This window comes from Polypterus senegalus, chromosome 18 (genome assembly GCF_016835505.1).
Source record: "Polypterus senegalus isolate Bchr_013 chromosome 18, ASM1683550v1, whole genome shotgun sequence".
NCBI lineage: Eukaryota > Metazoa > Chordata > Cladistia > Polypteriformes > Polypteridae > Polypterus > Polypterus senegalus.
The window spans coordinates 2,483,683-2,506,686 of record NC_053171.1 but is presented as its reverse complement, the minus strand read 5'-3'; the positions used below and the strand labels follow the sequence as shown (position 1 = coordinate 2,506,686).

The window sequence follows — 23,004 nt, the reverse complement described above, 5'->3', positions numbered from 1 at the left end:
AGCAGCTGATGTTTCCTGAATAGAAGATTAAAACAGATAAAGGCACCAAAAATAGAATAAGAGGCAATAATAAGTAAGAAGAAGAAGAAGAGGCACCATCATTGGTGACATCACACACATCACCCTGAGCACCTGGACAGAGAGGAACACTGAAAGAGGACAACAACTTCTAAGAAATAAATGCCTGCAGCTGTACAAAGACAAACGTCACCAGGAGTTTAGAAAGAAAATGAAGTGTGGAGGTGAAGTCGGAAAGCTCAGTGGCATCCACATTTGTTTATTAACGATGCCAGGCCTGAGCGAGTCTATAATGTCCAAAACGAGGGGGTGACGCGTTGAGCGTTAAAAGGAAATAATAATGTCTGCTAAACAATGGAGAGGTGCAGCTCAAACCCATCAAAGCATTCAGACTCCGTTGAAGCCCCCTTGGCAGCAAGTACGGGTGGGATCTTCTTGGACGTCTGCACACCCCTGGATTTGGAGAGTTTCTGCCATTCTTCTCTGCAGATCCTCACAAGCTTTGTCAGGTTGGATGGACCGCAGTTCTCAGGTTTGGTCTGTGGCTCGGCCACTGAAGGACATCCACAGAGTTGTCCCTAAGCCACTCCTTGGTCGTCTTTGCTTTGTGACCCTTTGGCCCAGTCTGAGGTCCAGTCGGAAGTTCCAGGTTAAGGACTCCTCTGACGTTTGTCCTGTTCAGCTTTCCTTTATTCCTGACCTGTCTTGCAGTCCCCGGTGCTGTCACTGTCACCAACAAATTGGTATTGTGCAGGTGACCAGCAGTGCTGTGTACCCTCCGCACATGACACTAATTTTGGTTTGATCAGAGCAGAGAACCTTCTTTGTCACAGTCTTTAAGTGGGCTTCCTTGGGTCTTTTACTGAGCAGAGGCGCGTCTGGCCACAGAGTGCACATCAGTGGAGTGCTGTGATGCCGGTGGTCCCTCCGACCGCTTCAGCCATCTCTGCACAGCTTCTGTGACCGCCGGCCTCCTGCTCGTCTCTCTTCTCCGATTGCTCGGGTCGCTCAGCTCTTATGCTGCAGACGTCCCCAGATCTCTGCCTCCACACCATCCTGTCACTCGAGCCGGCAGGCCATTCCTTTGACCTCATGACTTGGATTTTGCTCACCTGGCTGCCCTTTATTGTCTGGTTTGTGTCTTTCCTACTCAGTCCAATCAACTGAACGATCTCCAGTGGAATGGGAGGCACCTGAGCCAAAGCAGAGGTTTGGAGAAAGGTTGGGAGATTTCAGTTTTTGTTTAGTGCAGAGAGGGTGGCACGGTGGCGCAGTGGGTAGCATTGCTGCCTCGCAGTTAGGAGTCCCGAGTTCGCTGCCCGTGTCCTCCCTGTGTGGAGTTTGCATGTTCTCCCCATGTCTGCGTGGGTTTCCTCCCACAGTCCAAAGACATCCAGGTCAGGTGCTTTGGTGATCCTAACTTGTGCCGTGTGTGTGTGCCCTGCAGTGGGCTGGCACTCTGCCCGGGGTTTGTGCTGGCTGGGATTGGCCCCAGCAGACCCCCGTGACCCTATGTTAGGATATAGGGGGTTGGATAATACATGGATGGATGTTTTCTGCAGATTCCTAAAATCCTGTCTTCACTTTGTCATTCCTGGGTGTTGAGAGCTGCTTGATGAGGGAACAAAGGAATTGAAATGAGTTTAGCACAAAGGCTGCAAGACAGCGAATGAAATCTGCAAAGCCGTGTTGAGGACCCCTCCTACCCTCCCAGGGTCTCTGTGTCCCACGTCCATCCTGCAGAAGGTGCCATGGCATCAGAAGAGTCTGCACCAGCTTGTAACCCTCGGTGGTCCGGACTCTGAGCTCTGCGCTGCCCCATTGCTCACAGATCATTTATTTATAGGCAGTACTTTTGTTGTGTTTGTAGCTCCTGTTGTGTTTTTAAATGATTGATTGAGTGATTGATTGATTTACTATTATCTGTTTCAAATTACTTCTATCTACTTACCTATTATTTATTATTGATGGATTTACTTATTGTATGCAGTTCTTTACCAGCTCCTGACTTGTCCAATGTTGATAAGTTGCGCCTCGGTAGTCGTGCCACTGATGGTGTGACAATAAAGCCACTTGAAGTGACTCGAAATGTAAAAAGCGCAGGGGTCTCAGGACTCAGGACTTTGTGAATGTGCCGCGCCTCCATTATTATTGACGAGTGACGTCAGCTCTTCGGTCGACCTCTGCTGCTCTTGCGCGCCTTCGGGAGTGGGCGGGGATACCAGGTAACTATAAAGCATCGCGAGAGCCAGCTGGGGGGTGTACCGTTCTGTCCAGGTCAACGTCCCGGGCAAGTGCGAACGCCGGAGACCTGCGGTACAAAGCAGGATCCATTCGTGGACCGGACGTGCCCCCGGTGGGTTTCACGCGGCGCTTCTCACGATGTCACCTGCGGAGTCGCACTAAGAGGTTCTGTTGTAATCAGAAGTGGCCTTTGGTGACTCGTTCGTGTTTTTCAGTTAAATTCCGTGTCTCCCCTGCAGTATGCGGTTCATGCCACGCAGTTCCGTCTCCATTTGTCACTTGGCCTTTAGGGTTAGGGTTAAACCGTCCGCTAAAACTAATAAAATGATGTGCGCTTCAGTTCTGGTGACAGATCCTCAAAATAAGACTGGGAATTAAGAGTAATGGCGGACTTCGGGCTCAGTCCGCGTCAGGCGGCATTTAACAATCGCGGCAGCCTTAAGAGCCGCGGGCTGAGCTGGTGACTCATGGCCGCTATATGAGATTTAGGCGGACCACAGCCCTGTGAAGGATACTGGAACGATCGCCGCCATGCACATCCAACTTCTTCTCGCAGTCCGGTCTGTTAAAAAATAATCAGAACTCCTCTTCTTTATTAGAAGTGTGACCTTTAGGTAAGCATCTGCCCCACATTCCTGTAAATGGCCCACATCTGGACAGTGGATTAACTCGATCCGAGTGTCTCGTCAGTTAAAACACCTGCCGGCGGCAGGTCGGCAGCCGACAGCCGCCACGTAAAGCCAACGCGTGCGCACACTCGCTGCAACACTCCGGGAACGACCCCGAGTCAGAACGTTCTGGCGCAGCCCCCCGGCCCCGAACAAATCAGACACGCAGACAAGGCTAGGTTGCAAGTCCCGGGTCTTGTTTATTTATAAACGAATAAATATCCATAAAGAAATTGCACATGAGTGTAAACAAACTGCATGGAAGGTCAGGAAGGGCCGCCTGCAGAGTCCATGAGCCACAATCTCGACAGCCACAGTCAGAGGTAAATTAGGATCAGAGAGCTTAGAAACATTTGCGGTGGACAATGGATGGGCCAGCCTCATCGTACTCCTGCTTGCTGATCCACATCTGCTGGAAGGTGGACAGGGAGGCCAGAATGGAGCCACCAATCCAGACGGAGTATTTACGCTCAGGTGGGGCGATGATCTGGAAAGAAATGGAGAACAGGAATGAAGAAAGAACGTGAAAGGCGAACACGCCACAAGTACCATCAAAGTAAAGGCCATCTCGTCCTCGGTCACTGGACTTACCTGCGTGGGGATTGTCTCTTCAAGCCCGTGTTGTTGATGTGTGTGTGTGTGTGTGACGTGGAGCAGCTTTACATGTTCAGTGGAGGTCACTTGATAAGAACATTTACGGTATACGTTCAATCTCTGCTGTAGTGCCGCTCACATCTATTTATTATATAGTTTCCTTTACTTCATATCTATCTATCTATCTATCTATCTATCTATCTATCTATCTATCTATCTATCTATCTATCTATCTATCTATCATATAGTGCCTTTCACATATCTATCTATCTATCTATGTATAATATAGTGCCTTTCACATAGTGTCACTCACATCTAATTATATAGTGCCTTTCCTGTCTATCTATAATATAGTGCCTTTCACATCTATCTATTACATAGTTTCCTTTATTTCTATCTATCTATCTATCTATAATATAGTGCTTTTCACATAGTGTCACTCACATCTATCTAATTATATAGTGCCTTTCTTATCTATCTACCTAGTCCTTCATATTTATCTCTTGTAAATGACCTGTCATGTCTGTTTATTTATTATATTGTGCCTTTTACGCCTGCCTTGTCTATTATATAGTACATTTCATTTTTATTCATCTATTGTATGTAGTCTTTCCTTATCTATTCATCCACCCGTTTTCCAGTTCATTTCGTTTCTACTATATAGTGCCTTTCATTCGTATACACAGTACTCTGCCCGTCTAATCCACTAATAGCGCATTACGAGCTCCGAATTACCGCCCCTTCTATAAAAAGCAAGTGCCGGATTCCCTGAACCTTATCGCCCACCTTGATTTTCATGGTGCTGGGTGCCAGGGCGGTGATTTCCTTCTGCATACGGTCAGCAATACCAGGGTACATGGTGGTACCTCCGGACAGCACGTTGTTGGCATACAGGTCCTTACGGATGTCGATGTCGCACTTCATGATGCTGTTGTAGGTAGTTTCGTGGATGCCCGCTGACTCCATACCTGAGGACATTAAGAGAAGAGGTTTTGTCAGTCACTGGGGGCTTCCCCGCAAGCGCTAGCAATGGACTGGAGTGCGCCCCCTTCAGACCGCCGAGGTCATGCCTCATATTTAACGGCGGACTTGTCGCAGGCAGCGGCCACCTTACCGATGAAGGAAGGCTGGAAGAGGGTCTCTGGGCAGCGGAAGCGTTCATTTCCGATTGTGATGACCTGGCCATCGGGCAGCTCGTAGCTCTTCTCCAGTGAAGAGGAGGAGGCGGCGGTGGCCATTTCATTCTCAAAGTCGAGAGCGACGTAGCAGAGCTTCTCCTTGATGTCTCTGACGATTTCGCGTTCAGCTGTAGTTAAGGACAAGATGGAGCGTCAGACGCTGCGACTTCTCGTTTGCAGCGCGACGATTCGGTCAGGCCGACCGGCCGGCCACCCACCTGTTGTCACGAAGGAGTAGCCGCGCTCAGTCAGGATCTTCATGAGGTAGTCGGTAAGATCCCTACCAGCCAGGTCCAGGCGCATGATGGCGTGAGGGAGAGCGTAACCTTCATAGATGGGCACGTTGTGGGTCACACCGTCACCGGAGTCCAGAACGATACCTGAAAAGGCAAAGCAGAGCGCATGACTTCGTGGCGCTTTGGGAAGTTCGAATGTTCTCGAAGGCGTTCAATGCGACTCGGGGCCACGGGGAGCCGCAGCCTGTCCCAGCAGGAATGAGCGCAGGGGGCCAATTGAGAGCCGACAACAGGCCTCTCGGGCGGGGCGCACGCGAACTCGGAGAAGACGGATCTGAACCCGAGACACTGGCCGTGTGAGTCAGCAGCGCTAACCTCTGTGTCACTCACCTCCTAAAGTGTCGCTTTAGGTACAAATGTAGAGATTAGACTAGCAGTTAAAGGAATCCTTTGAAGTATTGCGCTCATCACGATTTCAAAAAGCGCTCAGTCGACATCCCAAAGAGCCGAAGCTTAAACCGTGCGGCACCCGGGCATGGCGAGCAGAAGCAGCGGAACATCAGTTTGGTCTAAGGTGCATGTCTGGCGTTTGGTCCAAATTTGACCCCATGGATCAAAGTCCAATCCCTGGCCCCCTAATGCCGAGACACGACGCCCTAATCTTGTAAACGGTGCTGCTTTCTCACCATTTCTAACACTCGATCCTCCCGCTCTCGACCCCCAAACCCCCTCAACCGCACAAAGCCTCTGGTGATGCCATTGGTTTTGTAAACCACAGCCCCCCAACACACCCCTCACCCCAATAACCACCCCCCACCGTGCCCATTCCTCACCTGTGGTACGGCCGGAGGCGTAGAGGGACAGCACAGCCTGGATGGCCACATACATGGCTGGCACGTTGAAGGTCTCGAACATGATCTGGGTCATCTTCTCACGGTTAGCTTTGGGGTTCAGAGGGGCCTCTGTGAGCAGGGTGGGGTGTTCCTCAGGGGCCACGCGGAGCTCGTTGTAGAAGGTGTGGTGCCAGATTTTCTCCATATCGTCCCAGTTGGTGATGATGCCGTGTTCAATGGGGTACTTGAGGGTCAGGATGCCCCTCTTGCTCTGAGCCTCATCGCCTACGTAGGAATCCTTCTGTCCCATGCCGACCATGACGCCCTAAAGAGACAGAAGGCGTGTGAGCGTCGTTACGGCCGCTAGGGTGCGCACCTCGCCCTCATTGTTACTTAAGACCACCGGCGAGAGGCTCCTATCTACGTGAAGACAGCCCGCCTGGCAATTTCATTGAAAAAGGCGAACGGCGCCCATTAGCCTTTAATCTTCTTAACGGTGCGCGGGACACCGAGAGATAAACTTAATAGCCGAGGCGGCGTTCCTGCAAACACACGTGGCAAAGCACAGGCTTACCTGGTGGCGGGGGCGACCGACAATGGATGGGAAGACAGCGCGGGGGGCATCGTCTCCTGCGAAGCCAGCCTTGACCAGCCCCGAGCCGTTGTCGCAGACCAAAGCGGTGGTCTCCTCGTCGTCGCACATGGTGATAGAGATGGATCTTGGAGACAGGAAGAAAAAGAAACATATTTCGAGTCAACAAAAAGACTTGTGCCCACCGCCCTGCCATTGGGTGCCCCTGGCAAACGGGAACACTTCTGCTGCACAGCATTTGTAAAACGTGGGAAAAGGCGCCACTCTTTACACATCCGCCACCATCGCCCAAAAAGCCATTCGGGTAAACCCCCAGTGTGGCGTAATGGGAAGGCTGTGGGTTCAAAGCCCACCACTGTGTGACTCCGAGGAAGTCAAGTTCACCTGCCTGCGCTCCCATTGGAGGAAGCACAAAACATGGAACCAATCGAACGTCGACTTGGGCGAAGGCGTCAGAGAAATCAAAAAACAAATAAAAAACTTTAAAGCAAATTGAGGGTCTTGACTGCTACCCGTCGGCCACACGACCACCCAATCTCACTGCCCGAAGTTACTCAGAAAGCGACTTCGATGGCTTGACAGATTAGTCAGGGTCACCCAAGAACACGGGCAGCTCGGGGTCAGCCTTCATCACGGTGTATAGCGCCTTGCATCGTGAATCAAGTTGACCGATGAAGCCAAACGGCATTTCACTGGCGACTGTCCTCATAGGGAAGAGCAATGGCGCTGCACTTTCTGTTCTGGCAAACATCGGACATTTGTTAACTTCTAACACGGCTCCGGTCTGCTGCCACCTTTGCCCTATACAAGCAGGTGGCACCGACCCTGAACGAGCAGATGAACCCCAAACTGCCACCAGCAGCACCGCCACCGAGCGTTGTTAACTCCACCGTTCATTCTTCTTCTTATAATTCGGTCTGAAAGGAGGGTGGCGAGACAGCCGCTGGCAGTGGCGCTTCTAGAAGCGTCCTACTTTCAAAACGAGTCCTGGCACGTTTAATGGTGGGGTCTACTCTTTGAATTTGTACCCCACGGCCTGTGCCAGGCAGCGCCGAGTCGTCTCGCTCGTTGGCCCCGCGAGGTCTTCGAGCGCTCCCGGTCCATTCCTCGCCTTCTCTCTTCCAAGTGCAGTCACCGGTTTAACTTTCTCGAGCACGTCTGACGACCCCTCGCCGCGTACTCACCAGATCCGCACCGACTGCTGGCTCCTGAGAAAAAAAAAGCAGGGGTGCCGGCCGAGCGACGAGCGGCCAATTTATAGTACAAGAAGCGTCGGAGTCGCGGGGAGCCTCCTGTGGGGAAAGCAGACTACCGTGTCCTTATTTGGTCGCCTTCACGCCATCGTCAGCCGCGAGGCCATTAATGGAATGAGCGAGGCAGGAGGGGAGTCCAGCTGGTGGCATCACGGCTGCAACCCATGTAAGGAAAGAGAGCCCTGCGGCGAGGGGCGCCCGGAGCGCCGGCTAACAGGCGCATTGCAAAGGCATGACGGCTAAATGCGGCCGGTCGGAGGGGCGAAAGGGCACGAGAGGCGGCCGGGTAGGAGCGCAGCGCCGTTGAGAGGGGGCCCGAGCCGCGGACTTTCAGCGATCGGCCCGCAGGCAGGTGTGTGTGTGTGTGTGCGGTTTACACGCCGATGCTCGCCACGTGTGTGCAGACATTACGCTGTATAGCGCCTTTCGAGCTTGGCTGCAGCGTCCCGACCGGGTCACGTTTGTCCTCGCGGTCCTCGGTGACCGGTGCAGCCCCTGGGCCGGAGTTTCGGTGGTTTTAATGGCGTTACCTTATGACACACCGAGCATTATTATTATTATTATTATGATTATTATGATTATTATTATTTTAATTATGATTATTTCTCCACACTCCCACTGCCCTCTCCAGGATCTTTTCCAGTAGGCACACACCCTGCACGGAGACACACACACACCAATGCACACACTGGGCTAGTTGTCCACCCAGTGCCAACCTCCTGGTCTGATCCTGACAGCTTAGAAGAAACCTGAGTTGGGGTGCCACTCTGATGCCCCCTCTCAGTTATGGGGCCACCTAACCAGTTGGGATGTGGGAGGATGAGCAGGGGCCCAGGAGAACACCCCACATGGGGATGGGGAGAACCTCAAGCTGTGGCCCCGCAGGGTTAGGCTCAGACAGCACAAGTCACGCCACCTCGCGTCTTGGAGGTGGAAGGAGGTGAAGTGGCAGAGTGGCAAAGCCCACAAGGGCACAGGGAGAGTGTGCTGACTCCACTCACACAGTCCCTCACATTTCTAATGTTGTGAAGGCCAACATGCTGAATATCAGTGGCATCTGAAGACAGGCAACCCAACAGCTCAAGGGCTGTAAAACGTGACCAAGACCCTCGGGCACCTCAGCCCCTCTCCCACATGCCCACTAACACAGAGGTGGTGGACGAGTGGCTCCAGATTTCTCAGTCATATGATTCCACACCAGTAGGTGGCACTGCTCCAGGTGTGCCAATCCTGAACTTGGACAGCGCACTGTAGGGTGAGGCAGGCGTGGCGTGTGGTGAGATGGGTGGTAATGGAGTGGACCCTGGCAGGAGGCCCCTGGTGGCCACAGCTCTTTTTAGCAGTTTACGTTTTCCTTGCCAGTTTTCCCTTCCCACTCCTAATGGGGCAGTCTGCTTGACCTCGGGTCACCCACTCCTCAAGTGGGCTTTAGGCAGGCCCCCCACGTTCAGTATGTGCTCTGATTGGTGTAGGCAGATCTCAGGAGCGTCTGCGTGCCGTATAGTGCCCGGCGTGCTTGGATGTTTGCACCCTCTTAATTTGGGGTAACAGCAAGCACCAGCAGCCCCACTTTAATGTTGAACCAGACCTGGGGCCACGATGCCCATCATTCATCACACCAGGTCTCTGGCAGGACTTGAAGTTGATGTCTCCCAGAAGCGTGGGGTGGACAAGGATGGGACGGCTCGTTTCTGGACGTCTTCTTTCCAACTGAGCTGTGACACGAGTGTGCCACAGAGTGAGCTGCCCAAACGTCAGTTGGCACAGCTTCCAGTCTCGTCATCCAGTCTGTGCTTGTCAAGTAAACTCCAAATCTTAAGAGTGTGCCCTCCTGAAACCCACTTAGTCCAGTTGGGCATCCACCAAACCCCACCAACCCTAAACCATCCAGTCCAGAGTGCCAGGCCATTGCAGGGCCCAGTCATGCCAATGCCACAAATCACCGTTGCCAGTCCACCATGCCCACAGGCCTGAGGGCAGGAGGAGGATTTTAACCCAGGGCCCTGTCACTGTGAGGTGGCCCCGTGCATCCGTACCTTAAATTTCAGTTTCAATGACCTTCTGTCCCCACCTCACCGATGGCTCGTCGTTGGCTGCCTTGGTCTGCCTGACTTTGTTAAGCAAGTTTGAGGATGGAGGCCTGGAGGGGCATTTCTTCGCCACACATGACTGCCCTCACATTACCTCAAGTCAGATCCATTTGGAGTCACCAAGTGACCCAAACTGCCCGTTTCTGACGGGCAGCTGGAGAACAATGTCCTCCTGGAGCCAAGAGACTACCCGCCACCATCAACGCCATGCCACGTACTTAAGTAGAGACGCTGACCACTAGGTGGTAAAGCAGCACAGGATGGGCATGGGGCGCCAGGTGCAAGTCACAAATGTGGCTGATGTTCATCCTGTGCCACCAGGCTGCCCTCGATTCACAGCAGCTTTGTAAAGAACAGTTTTAAAAAAGTGTACTTGGACACTGACCAGCCAGTCACCCTGGGTGGGCTGAAGTGCGCCAGATGACGGCGTAGCCTAAAAGCTGAAGGCTGGACACCACTGGATGGCACTGCCACCTTGGGAGTCTAGTAACCTCAGGTTCAAGTCCCAAGTCCAGCCGTCGTCTTTTGAGGAGTCAGAATAGCAAATGGTGGCTCTAAACTGTCCCAGTCTGATTTCTGTGATGGCTGGCATCCAGTCCAGGGTCCTTCACCAAGGATGGCACCATATAAAATAACAATCATGCTGGTTCAGTCTGTGCAGAGACCTTCATGCGAGTCGGGTGTTTATAACGCTACAAGGCGGTGTTCACACTGAAAGGCGCTATATAGAGCCATGAGACGTCACTTCAGTCCCTTGTGTGTCCCCAAGCTGATTGCCTAAGTGGCAGTAGAGGTGGCATTTGAGGGTCGCAAGGCCTTCTGGGATGGCTGACGCTAAATATGCTCAGACCAGACTGGGACACGAGGACACGGGGACACGAGGACAGGGCGCAGCTGAGCCACAAGCCACAGACTCCCGTCATCTGAAGGAGACTTTAGGGGGTTCAGCTTCTTACTTTTCTTGATGGACGCAGCAGAAGCGCTTCTTGGGCGGCCGTGGCTCTGGCGCCTTTTGCCAATAAAGTTGTCCTATTGGCTGCCGTCCTGTCACTTCTTTAGGAAAGGCGACTCGTCTTCACAGCTGCATGTACAGCGTCGTAATGTGGCATGGCGCTATATCACACCAGTCCACGTCCCACCCAGATGAGCCCAGCACAGCATGGCACTACGTCAGATCACCAAGTCCCCGTGTGAAGCCTCACGTTGGCACCACGTGCACTTGGAATACAGCTGTTAAAGGCACTTGATTGAGGTGGCCACACGTCCACATGGTGACCCCTTTGTGACCCTGAGCCCCTGTCCTGTGGTGACCCTGAATCCCTACTTTGTGTCCTTGTCCCCTTCTCCAGTGGTGACCCCTTGTTGGCACACATCCCCCACAATCCTCAAGTGGGGCATTTAAAAGTCACGGCGGGCAGCCCACCCGGCCAAATAAACAAAAGCAGGGCACTCGCAGGACAGGATTTCGTTTCTTCAGCTCTGGTGGCTAAATGGCCACTCGGTGACCAGACAGCTGGCATTGTGGCCCCCACTCATTCCATTATAAGTGATCTGAAGAGGACAGAAACGAGTCCTGTGCTCACAGCTGAGCCCCACCAGGGCAGGTGTGGACCCCTCAACATGAGTTAGTCACTGGTCTGTCATCTCTGGCCATGTGCCTCTTAATGTGGCCATGACATAACCTGACTGACCAGACCAGATGGACAAGTGCAGCGTAGTGACAAGCATCGTCAGAGCGTCTGACTGGACGTCCCAAAGGGTCACTCTTGCCCACTGCACTGTCATGAATGTGATGAGTGCCAGGACTCGCTGGTCAAATTCAATGAGTGACAGAGGGTGGCACAGCATCCTGTGCCACTCCTTATGGGACCTGCCACTGTCTGCATGGAGTTGGGTCTTGTCTGGCGTCACATTGATGTACTGCAGGAAGGCTGGTGGGCATGTGGGTGTGCCCTGTGATGGACTGGCACCTTGGTGAGGTCACTCTCAATGCGCTCCTCACCTTGGGTATCTCCTTATTTAGCAGCTGCATACACAAAGTGCCATATTGGCATGCCAGCCTTGCCAACACCGATGCCTCCTACTGTATAAGTGCTTGTGGTGGGCTCTTATTTTAGCAGACTAGCCCACTCCTCAGACATTAGAGCCTGACAAAGTCCACATTAGATGGGCTGCCACTTACCATGTGCACAATCAAATCTAAAACAAACCCACCACGCCACACCAAGGTGGGCAATGCACGATGTGACAGAGCAGTGGGCCAAGAGAGGGCAGTACCCATAGTCAGCTGTGTGGCATATTTGTAGTTCACTGTGACTGCGAATGAATAAGGAGCGTTCATCATCTTAGGACTCTGCGGTCTCGGAGTCGTCACCTACTCATGAGGGCACCGGTGAATGAACCCGTGTCAACCGCACCCAGTGCTGCCCAAATAATATTAATACCCTTATATAGCACCTTTCACGCTGCCCACAATATTCACAAATATTCCGAGGAGCAGATGCAGTGACTGCCGCATCAAATGGGGACAAACGCCTCGTCACAACGGTCATTTCTAAAGTTTTTATTGCTCTAAAACATCTTCGTTTCTCTCATCTTCAATAAGATGCCAAGCTGATGTGCCAACATTAAATGTGGGCAGTGATGCCCACTGGAGCTGAAGGCTGCCCAGCTCATCAAAGTGCCTGAGGAACAAAACAACTGCAAAATTCTGACAGGTGGCCACATTTTGTGACTCCGTTGCCCCCTTGGCACTGACTGAGTGGTGGTGGGTGCCCGCTGTCTCCGATCATTTAGTGACATTCCTGCTGGTGCCTAGCAGAGGGATTTGCTCTCCAGCATGTACTGCACGCATGTCCGTCCCAGGCTCGCCCCTTGCAGCAGCAGTTCAGTGACTTTTTCCAGCCCACAGCAAGTGGTCAGGGGTGACAAGAAGCCATAAAAGCCACCAAATGTGACACTGAGTGGCCAAGCCAGAAATATCAGAACAATAAACCAGAAGAGGGACCACAGGAGGGATGAGCAGGATGGCATCTCAAACCTGAAGAAGAGATTAAAAAAATGAAACAAACAAAATGAGATGAGCAGCACATGGCGAGGTTGGCACTGGGCGCTCCCAGAAGGAGCACAATGACTGTGAGGGGGCCTGCAGTGCCAAGCTGGACCTTCTGCTTCTCCGGCTTAACTGTCCCAGCGGCTTCAGACACATGGCAGGAGCCAACCCTGAACTGGACGGCCGTCATTCATACACACTCGCGGAGCTGTGGGCAGGCGGGCAGTGGGGGACCTCCCTGAGGACTTCGGAAGTCGAGGACACCTAGTGGAGGCCAAGGGAAGTGCATGTAGGACACATAAAGAGCTGGGCGAACTGGGAGGGAAGCACTGGAGTGGTGGAGGTGGGCTGTGGATGAGAAGCTGGGGCAACTGACCACTGAGGTGACCGAGGAGGGCTTTTAAAAGGCACAGTGCGTTCTTTGGAATATTCCGGCTACTTGGAATAACTCGAGGACTGACGTGAATTCTGTGCTTAGGCTTGCATTTGTCACTCGACTGTTCAAAAACAACAACCACAAATAATTCAAGTGACCGACCCACCCAGGGGGCCTTTGGGGGGACGAGTTCTGAGTTTCCCTCTTGGCAACTTAGCGTGAACAGCCCCTGAAGTCAAAGGTGACAATGTGACTTGTGACATTTGGTCTCAGTCGATAAGCGTCAGACCTCGGCGGAGCAGACATAGGAGACACAAGCTGCCCGGGTGCCATCAGAAGGCGTGGCGCTGCCAGAAGTGGGTGGTCCCTACAATTACCACTTTGGAGAAGCTGCCACTGACCTGAGTGTCTGGCCACCGGTGAGCCCGGCGAATGGCCCGAGGGGAGGCAAGTGCAGGTGGTGCCACCACTGGCCCAGGGTAAGCAAAGAGATCATTGGAGCTCAGTGGAAGGCATCATGGAAGAGCCATCGGCCTTTTCAGGGCCACCGAGTGCTAAAATGAGAAAGTGACACATGGCAGGAGTTGGCCACGTCACCCCAAGCCCGAGCAAGACAAAGACGCTCACCCCGGCTCTTTCTGCCATCTTTTTATTTTGCCAGGTCATCTCGTGTGGTCTTGTGCCCAGGAACTTCATTTCTTTGGGTTAAAGATGTGCCATTTCAGGTGAATCCTGTGACTGGACCTTCACCAGCCTGAACTGCATTATGGGGGTCTGATAATGGATGGAGGTGCCCATTCGGGACCTTCAATATCCCATGGATTGAATTGTGGACACAAGTGGCATGATATTGGAACGACCTGTTGCTGGCCATTTATGGTTTGCAGATGCGTCATCAGGGATGGCATCACACAGGTGGCATACCGACATGGTCCCAAGAAGGCTGTCGGCTCCCAAAGAATAAGGAGAGAGAGCAGTGCCAGCAGCCTGCCATCGATGTCCCCATCATAAACAGGACAGTCATGCCACATCCAGCACAGGGACACCTCGTCGGCAGTGCCCTGGCGGTGCGTTGAGGGGCCGCGGGGGCTCCACATATGAATTGGAGCCCCACTGCTGCTGCTAAATGGCCGCCCTTTCAGATCGACGACTCCAAAGCCTCGGTGGTCACTTCAGGTCTTAACCAGTCACATGAGAAGGCCTGCCCTTCAGCTAACCAGTGGCCTGGCCCAGTTTGTACACATGATGATGGTCCAGCGTGAAACACCTCATCTCATTTTCTTACAACTCCGGTGATCCAATCCAGAGCCCACCCTGGCAGTGCCCACGCCCATGGAGCACATTTAGAGTTGGCACACAGCCTAACAAGATGCTCTTTGTGAAATTGTAAGGAAGACTTACAAAGCCACAAGGAGAACACACAGATGGTGACAGGAGTGGCATTTGAGCTCAGGGCTCACTGCACTACTGTGCCACCCCGTTTCAGTGAAATGCTTGGAAAGAACCGAGAGAGAAAAGATGGCATGGAAACGCCCTGGCCTGGTGTGCCACACCATCTGCTGGGTCTCACCATGGCGCTCTGACCTTATTCTAAATACACGTGTGTCAGATTAGCTGGCACAACAATGGACTGGCACTCCTGCCCTGCCCCTGCTGTTGCCATCCCTGGGATTGGTCAGGTCTGTCCGTCCATTTTATTACCTTCCATTACATCAAAGCAGCCCCTTGGCACACCTGCAGACGCCAGCCTGGAAGTGAGTGACCAGTCAGCTGAGACGGCAGAGGGCACATTTAGGGGCTCACAAGTCGGATGCCAGCAGCGGGCACCACTGGGCACACAGCTCAAAAGTTGCAGACCGTGGGGATTCCGTTCATTTTGATTCCACATACAAAGACAAGCAGACTACCCGGGCAGGGACTCCGAGCCCCTGCTGGCAAGGCTACCTGTGAAATGAGCGGCGCCCAGCTACCGCTCACCAAGAGCAAAGCAGGAAGGCCATAAATAAAAGTTTTCAACAGCTGGGGGGCCACAGGCGCCTTTTTATAGCACAGCCAAAGGGACAGCTGCAGCAAAGCGGTGGCAGGGTCGGGTTACCCTGAAGCACATGCCGAGGGTCTGCCCGCCACTGCGCCCGCACTGTGACGTGCAAAGGCTGATCTAACGGTGCTAAAGCAGACAAGCAACTTAACAATACGAGGGCTCACCTTGGGGGGCCGCTGGCTTTTCGTCTTCTCGCCTCTCGACGTTCGGATGAACAGCCGGAGCTGCGCGGCGACAAATAAAAAAGGAATCTCGAGAAGAGGAAGCGAAAGGGCAGCCACTTCTGCTTGTGCAAACGGCTCAGGCGGGGCGCAGTGTTGGAACAAAGGAAGTAAACTGGGACTACACATTGGTGCACCATGACACAGACCCCTTGGCAGGGTCAAGTGAGCCCACTGGCACTGAGCACCACAGGGGACAGAGATGGCTGGCGCACTCGTCTGACTCGGTCAAAGGATGTTGGGTACAAACTGCTGGCTGACTCCTCCCACTCATTAACTGTGGGTGTGTCCTTCACTTCTAGGGTTGAAACTGGCTGCTGCCCGTGTGCCAGTGCTCACGTTGGTCATTTTCCTGTTCACCTTGTGCCCGAGGCTGTGGTCACCTCCCTACCTATCCAGTGTGTTCTTAAATTGCAATCAAACATTTATTTTGGGTTTATTGAATTTGTAAAGTTTGGAATTGTGTTTCACTCCCCCCCACGACACCCTGGTCCAGAGCTCTGAGCCTGCCGGCCATGAAAGGCGCTATACGACTTTCTGGATGGCAAGGTGGTTGGCGTGACTGTCTGACAGCTCCGAGGGTACAAGTCCTGGCCTGGTGCAGCTTCTCCCATGGTGGCGGGCCCTCCGATAGGCTAGTAATGGACCCACAGCTGGTCCGGCCTTGTGCCAGTTACCACTGGGCATTAACGGTGCAGGGAATGGGCAGTAGGATGAACGGATGCAACAGAATTTTAAAAGTTGATGATAGTTTAGCACATGGCCTCTCAGGACCAACCTGAGCAGGGTGACAAAGGGCACTGCCACCTTCTGCTGTCTGGGTTCAATTCTCAGACCTGATGCTGCTGGACGCCAACCCACCGTGACAAGCGGCCCCCAGGGGTCACACGGCGCTGCGCCCAGAAAGCTTGTCGTCGTCATTGTGCTTTGGGACCACTTGGAGACAGCTGGGCCACTCGATAAGGTCGTGACTTAAAGAGGATCTCCGTGAGCGCCACACTTTCAGATCTGGAAAGCTGCCCGCTCAGCTCAAGCGGCGAGTTTTTAAGATTTAGACGTTCAGGTCTGAAAGTGGAAAATTCCAAGGTGAGGAATTTAAAGAGTGCAGCATTTTAAAAGTTGGAGTTTAACAGATCAAGTTGGCCCACCAAAGAGAAAAAACAAAAAAAAAAAAAGGAGGACCCCAAAATAAGAAGCCACCAGACAGCTCGCCACCCATACGTTGGGAACCTGTGAGGCCAGACGGCGACTTTTCGGTTATTCTGCACTTCTTTTCTGTCACTTCTCTTTAAAAGGCCCGACAATCGAATGGAGAAGACGCAACAGGAACTGAAAATGCAGAAGAGCCAGCAGCCCACGGTAGGGGGGGGGTGGGGCTCGTCAGGTACAGTAGGCAGCACATTCACCTTTCACCATGATGGGCGCTGCGGTGTGCCCTGCACATCAATTCAGAGGCTCTGGTGCCCATCAGCGTCCGTCTCCCTCATCTGACTCGGAGGGATTCTCTGAGGGCTCCTCTAAAAGCCCAAACATGGTCTGGAGAGTCTCCATTGGCCTGGCATGACATGGCATGGGCACACCTTAAAAATAAGCAATAATCCTATCTGGGTTTGGAGGCTGCTGGTACAAATGTAAAATGTATTTTGAAGCCACTAGCCCACGACACACCCACGTAACAGAAGTGCCCAGCCTCCCCATTACAGAAGGGCTGCATGCCCCCAAAGGGACGTCACTCTCGGCTTCCTCCACTGCGGGGTGGCCTGCCAAGTGTGCTGTGCCACTCATGTAAATGCCAAAGTCCCTCTCAGAATTTCAGAAGCAGCTTTCGAGGGTATGCCTTGCACCATCTAAAGCCCACTGTCAATGGTACAGTCGTGCCCTGCTGTGATGGGTGACATTCCAGTTGGCACAAGGCTGAAAGTCGCTGTTTTCTCTTCCCGATTTCTCTCAGGTGGGGCGTGGAAGCCGCCCATTCCTACCGTGGCCCCTCACACCCTTATGTGCTGCTCTCACTTGATGCCACGCTGTTACCCTTCTGGCAGGGTCTGCACAGGGGGACTTTGGTACCACGGAGGACAATTTCAGAAACTTCCTACATCGTTAGGGTTAGAAAAGAGTCCAAGAGAAGCGTCCCCTCTGTCGGTCCCTCAGGCCACTGGGCTAATTGACTGACCTGTTACCGGGCAGCGAGGACACACACACACACACACACACACACCTCAAGAGCACATCGTGGGGGTGACATTCAGGTTTCTCCTTCACATCCAAACTTCTGTCCCTTGGCCTAAATGCAGCATCCATTTCGACATCCCAGACTTACCGTAAACGCCATCGGCGAGATGTGGTATAAAAACAGCGGGGCTACACCCAGGTGGTACGCCCAGTGGCACTTCTAACTGGCGGGCGGCGTTTGCCAATTCCAACATCTCCAGCCTCGTTCTGACATTCCCTCCTTTTTTTGTGGCACTCGAAAGTCCACAGAAGGTGCCTGGCGTCTCCTCTACCCATTCGCCTGCCAGTCTCTCTCACTCCGTTACTCCTTTCTATACAAATCCCCCCCAATCCGCGTAATCAATGGCTTCATGGTCCCTGCTCCTTCTCCACCTCAGCCGGGACTGCATTTTCCAAAACGTTTCCTCCAGCGACCCTAATCATCAGCTCCATGCTAAGCCCCACCAATAGGTCTTGACCCTGAGCCACTCGGCCACCCTGGCAGGGTCTTTTATTTGCTGCCCCTTCTGCCTTTACTCTGAATGCTTATTCCCTGTGACCTCAGTGTCTCTCGTCCCTCTGTCACCGTCACAGCAGCTGCCAAGCGCTTGTCTGCTTCCCCCCAGAAGGCCATCAAACGATGAAGTCTGAGGATGTCTTATCTGTACTTGAAGAAGATGGTCTGCTGTGGTGACCCCGAACGGGTGCAGCCGAAACAAGAAGTCGTCGTCTGTCACCCGCACTTGGATTTTCTTAACCCGCCATCAGAGCTCCCTCCTCTCCTCCGGGAGACGTCCAGGCTGGAAACACAGACGGGGAGGCGCAGAAATGACTGGAGAAGCCCAGCCAGGTGAACCACAGGGGCTGCGATAAGGGAAGGGGGGCATCTAACCCTCAGAATTAGAAGGGGCTTTCATCAGGCTTCAGAGGAACTCTGTGGGGCCTAAAGAGAGAGCCATGCAGTGTGCCAGCTACGCTTAGGGCCGAGTTACATGGCCGACCTGAACATGTTGGGACGTAACGCACAGTAAGGTCTCAAGATGGCAGCCTGCTAAAGACGAATACAGACGTTGGTCGAACATCAGGCTCCAGGGCCCTGAACTGTGCACTGACCTGCCTGGCCGTGGCACAGATGCCCCTTCGGTTTGCAGCCGACGACAGACCACTCTAGTCTGTGCAGATGGCATCCATTTGCCTGTCATTTGCACAAAACGTAGTTACTAAATAATGTTAACCCTCTAGTCTGCTCTTACTCCCAAACTGCTGCCTTGCTTATGGGATGGACACCACAGATACTGGCAGCCATGGAACCCAAGCATGAAAACGTTTTGTTGTCTTTTTGGAATGCCCAGCAGAGGGTGTGCGGGCACTTGGCCACGGACCACTAGGGGTTTATTCTCTCCAGTCCATCTGCTGCCGAGTTTTTGCAGATCTCCACGATAAGCGGAGTGGACAGACGGCATTAGGCGCCAGTCCGTCTGAAACTGGCGTACTGTGCGTTTGAACTGGTGTCGCTTTAGGATCGGCAGACGGTCATCTCAGAGGGAAACGTGTTTGTATGACTAAGCTACAGAGCTCCGAGCCTGCACTCTGTGAAAGGCGCTATACAGTCGGCCAGGGAGGCCCACCCGAGACCCCCTCCAGCCTGCTTTGGGTCTCCCCGTCCACTGGCCGTCCCCGCTTTAGCCACCGAGTCGGGGCCCTGGCACTCTGGACACACGGCAGTCGATGTGTTTCAGCTTTGCTTTCTTCATCCTAAAGCCCCCAGTGAAGACATAAGAAAGGACTCCGCTTGCAGCTCCATTTTAAATCATTTATCACAGGAAAATGCAATGAGCCCAGGGTGGGACTACCCGCCAATTCAGAGACCCGACACCATGTGTGTGCTGAGCGCTTCATTTAATTGTCAAACTTTTGTAAAAGGGTCCTCATGGATGACTTGCCCCCAAAGGCCACCAGCAGACGAAGTACACGATTCTTACGAGAATAAAGACTGAACCAAAGTCGCTTACTGCATTTAAAACGGGACCGATGAACAGCACGGCCTGACGACAGGAGCGCCCGCCGAGCCCGGGCAGCACTTTGAGGAAAGGAAAGCAAATGCATTTCGACACATTTCTTGAAAAGTGAACGTCTTGGACGTCTGAAGCCATCAGTCCCTTCTCTGAGGTGACGGCACATGGCGGATGACAGGCTCTTTAGTACTGAGTGCCTCCTTCGATGTCACTGTCCTCGCTGTCGCTGTCTCGCCCGGGATGCTCTGGCATTTTGCTGTGCACTTCTTCTTCTTCCTCTGGTTTTTTGGTCGGCTCGGCGTCTTTGGTCTCTTCTGCCTCTTTGTCCTTCTCAGTTTGCATTTTTTCCTCCTGCTGCTCTTCCTCTGATCCCAATTCTTCCATTTGTGTTTGACGTGGAGGGGGTAGAAGTTGCTGCTGCTAAAAGTAGAAACAAATATAAATAAATGATGACCAGGAAATGTTAGCTCAGAATGTGACGGCCATGACAGCTCCCAGGATACGCTCGCTTTTGGAGAGACAATCTTAAACCAACAATAAAAAGTTTACAGTGCACCCACCTTAATAAAATGTGCCCGATAGGCACCTCAAAGCGTACCAAGAGCGGACCACTTACATGACGACTGATCAGGCCACCCAAATTGTTCAATTACTCGTAGGCTTAATGTCAGTCAGTAAGGCCTACAATGGAGGAGTGGAAAGGGCGGTCGAAAAGTGTGTGAGAGAAGGGCACGGTGGAAATGTAGACGACGGCCATGGAGTAGTGAAACTGAGGGGCGGGCAAGGCAGCGGGGCATGGAGGAAATCGCAGAAGATCGCCACCTTCATGACTTCTAAAGGGGCATCTCTGGCCTATGAAAGGGGCGTGAACGATGGAGGAGGAGTGCCACAGACTGACAAGGGCGTGTGGCACACGAGAAGGGGAGGATTGTGTGAAGTGGTCAAGGAAGACATGGCTACAAGTGGAGCAGGGCGACTTGAAAGGAATGGCTCTGACCTTAAAGGGTGGTCCGGACCATGCAGGCTTTGGTCAGGCCTGATGCAACTGGCCAACCTGGGTAAGACCACCCCGTCCCTGAACCACTGATGGCCATTTGTCTGCCGCCCCACCGTGCAATGCCTCCGTCGGCCAAGCGCCGATACGGGGGTACTTTAATCCGGCCCGCCGCTGATCTGCGGCCGCAGGACTGACCTGAAGAGGAGGACTATCTGAAGAAGGGAATCCAGAAAGGACGACAGGGAAGGTCACTGCTCGTCTGCTGTGTCTGTGTGCAGTGAAGTGGCCGCTCCCGTTTGGTTTTGAACTACAGTTGGTTTTCTTGAAGCCCGGGTGCAAGACAGCGACTCACGTGGCACAGCGGCCATTAAACTGATCATGAGGACGACGACATGATAAACATTTACCTCCTCCTTTCAGAGCAGCCGGCAGAGCGGCACACGCGTGGCACGTCTTACCTGTCTGTAGTGGTGACTGCTCTGGATCAGGTGCATATACATGGTGTACACAAAGTTGGCCATTTCTGGCATATTCTTAATCACCTTCACCTGATGCTGTGGTGGATCTCCATTCTGCAACAGAAATAAACATTTAGAATTTCAGAACTGCGATCACCTCATGAGAAGTCGCTAATGGAGAGGTTAGACCGAGCCGGGCCCGGTGCCCACGGTGCAACATTCTGATGACAACTGCCCATCCCTGGCACATGAGGCGATGAGCCGCTCTGCTTTGAATGTTGCCAAGTGCCTAAAATACAAGACACGGGAGGAGGCAGCGCCCCAAACCTGGAGGTCATGCTTTGGGCCTTGAGCACGTCTTCACGCTGCACATCACGTTCCCCTTCTTGCCACGAGTAATTTGAGATTAAACTCGAACTTCACACGTTAATCACAAAACAGACCTTTGTGTGTCTTCTCTGTGGCTCAAATACGCCGTGATGCTGATGTAGAGGAGCACAGAAGATGGTATGTGACACCTTTAAAACGTAAGGTGAGAATATGCGACGCTTGTATTGCCTATGCGAGAAATAGATGAAGAAAGGCTCCATGATGATGATGATGATGATGATGATGACTTGCTTCACCACACATCCTGTAGGACCCGCAGAGCGTCTTGCTGCCACACGTTGGTAGTAAAGAGACTTTCCAACTTGAACACACTGCGCCCCCCAACTTGTTACTGGTACTGCAACTCGCTAGCGCGTCTTAATGATTTCTGAGGACGCATCAAGTGAATGCTGGCAAAGCGTGGCAGCCATGCTGCGTGTGCATACGCGTTCTGAGCGCAAGTTAAAAAGGTGGTCCGAAATGTTGATGCTTGTTGGAGTCCACCTGCTCGACACTAAAGTCCCCACACCATTTCCAACTGCGCCTGCCAGCATTCTGAAGAGACGCCATTTTGTTTTGACTGATGAATTACTTTTCTTGGCTCTTTCCGTTGCGTCATTTTCATGTCCTGAGGCCTGCTCCGACTACGGGAGTCTAATGAAACCTTCTCTCATCAGAGGAGTGGACGGTACGGCCAGCAGTCCATATCAAGGTGGGATTGTACCAGTGTGACACGTTTCTAAATATTTTTAGGACTAAAACGTATTTTTGTTTTTTAATCAAAGACAAATGTCATTGTCTGTCATCATGTCACGCCTCGTATCTGTTGAAACGCCTGTTAAGACCCTGCTACTCCAACGGCATCGCCAGCAGCAGCCACCTCTCTGGCACGCTCATTACTGACAATTCCTTCACCTCCAGGTCCAAACACGGAGACGTCACCTTCCATTCCAGCAGGATGTCACTCTTGCAGTCGTCAGGTGTGGTTTGTGCGTTTTCTGCTTAAACATTTTTAATCCCCAAGAAGAACTTCATCCAGGCACTCCTCACTGACAGCTTACCGAGTCCGCAGGCAGCCATGAAGTTCAATCAGTATGAAACATGCCATGGTGGTCCGTGCGTTCGCCCAGCTCTGCACCCACTTAGCCTGCGTATAAAGTTTACTTTAATTATTTTTTTAAATTGATTGCTTTCCGTCTGTTCTGAAAACATTCCTGCTTTTTCTTTTAACCATTATGAGGCTTCTTGGGCTCTGCCATGACAAACGCTAACAAAGTTCTTCGTCATCAGAGAGTTCTAGCAAAAGGGGCGGAGCTCCTGGTCAAGCACTGATTGGCTTGTTGTACCAAAATAATTTTATCTTACATTGTCAAAAAGGGCGAGACCCCCACAATGCCTCGACCCCGGACACAATGGAGCAGCTCAGCCCTGGGAGTTTGGAATTCTGCCACCATGGGGCAGCCCTGTGACCTGCGCCCCCTGCTGGACAGCAACAGACAGGCAGCGTCGATGCATCTGATCTGAAATTTCTCCTGGCAACTCAACCTGCCACTTGCAG

At 52.6% G+C, this 23,004-nt stretch overlaps 2 protein-coding genes across 3 annotated transcripts in view; both read right to left on the bottom strand.

Annotated features, from left to right (window-relative positions):
- Positions 1 to 3,106: 3,106 nt before the first annotated feature.
- Positions 3,107 to 7,654, bottom strand: LOC120518305 (actin, alpha cardiac muscle 1). The gene is made up of 7 exons (XM_039741030.1): positions 7,548 to 7,654; positions 6,346 to 6,490; positions 5,772 to 6,096; positions 4,921 to 5,082; positions 4,639 to 4,830; positions 4,311 to 4,492; positions 3,107 to 3,417 (listed from the first exon to the last, which is right to left on the bottom strand). The coding sequence occupies exons 2-7, from the start codon at positions 6,472 to 6,474 to the stop codon at positions 3,274 to 3,276; spliced, it is 1,134 nt and encodes a 377-aa protein (XP_039596964.1). The 5' UTR covers positions 6,475 to 6,490; positions 7,548 to 7,654; the 3' UTR covers positions 3,107 to 3,273.
- Positions 7,655 to 19,406: 11,752 nt separating this feature from the next.
- Positions 19,407 to 23,004, bottom strand: part of aqr (aquarius intron-binding spliceosomal factor) — a 110,669-nt gene continuing 107,071 nt past the window's right edge. Inside the window, exons 35-36 of one of the 2 annotated variants that reach the window (XM_039742126.1) lie at positions 21,078 to 21,191; positions 19,407 to 20,039 (exon numbers count right to left, since the gene is read on the bottom strand). In XM_039742126.1, the coding sequence (XP_039598060.1) occupies positions 19,806 to 20,039; positions 21,078 to 21,191 (348 nt within the window). In that variant the 3' untranslated portion in view covers positions 19,407 to 19,805. Of the gene's footprint in view, positions 20,043 to 21,077; positions 21,192 to 23,004 lie in introns of both variants that reach the window. The other variant, XM_039742124.1, reaches the window with a different exon arrangement.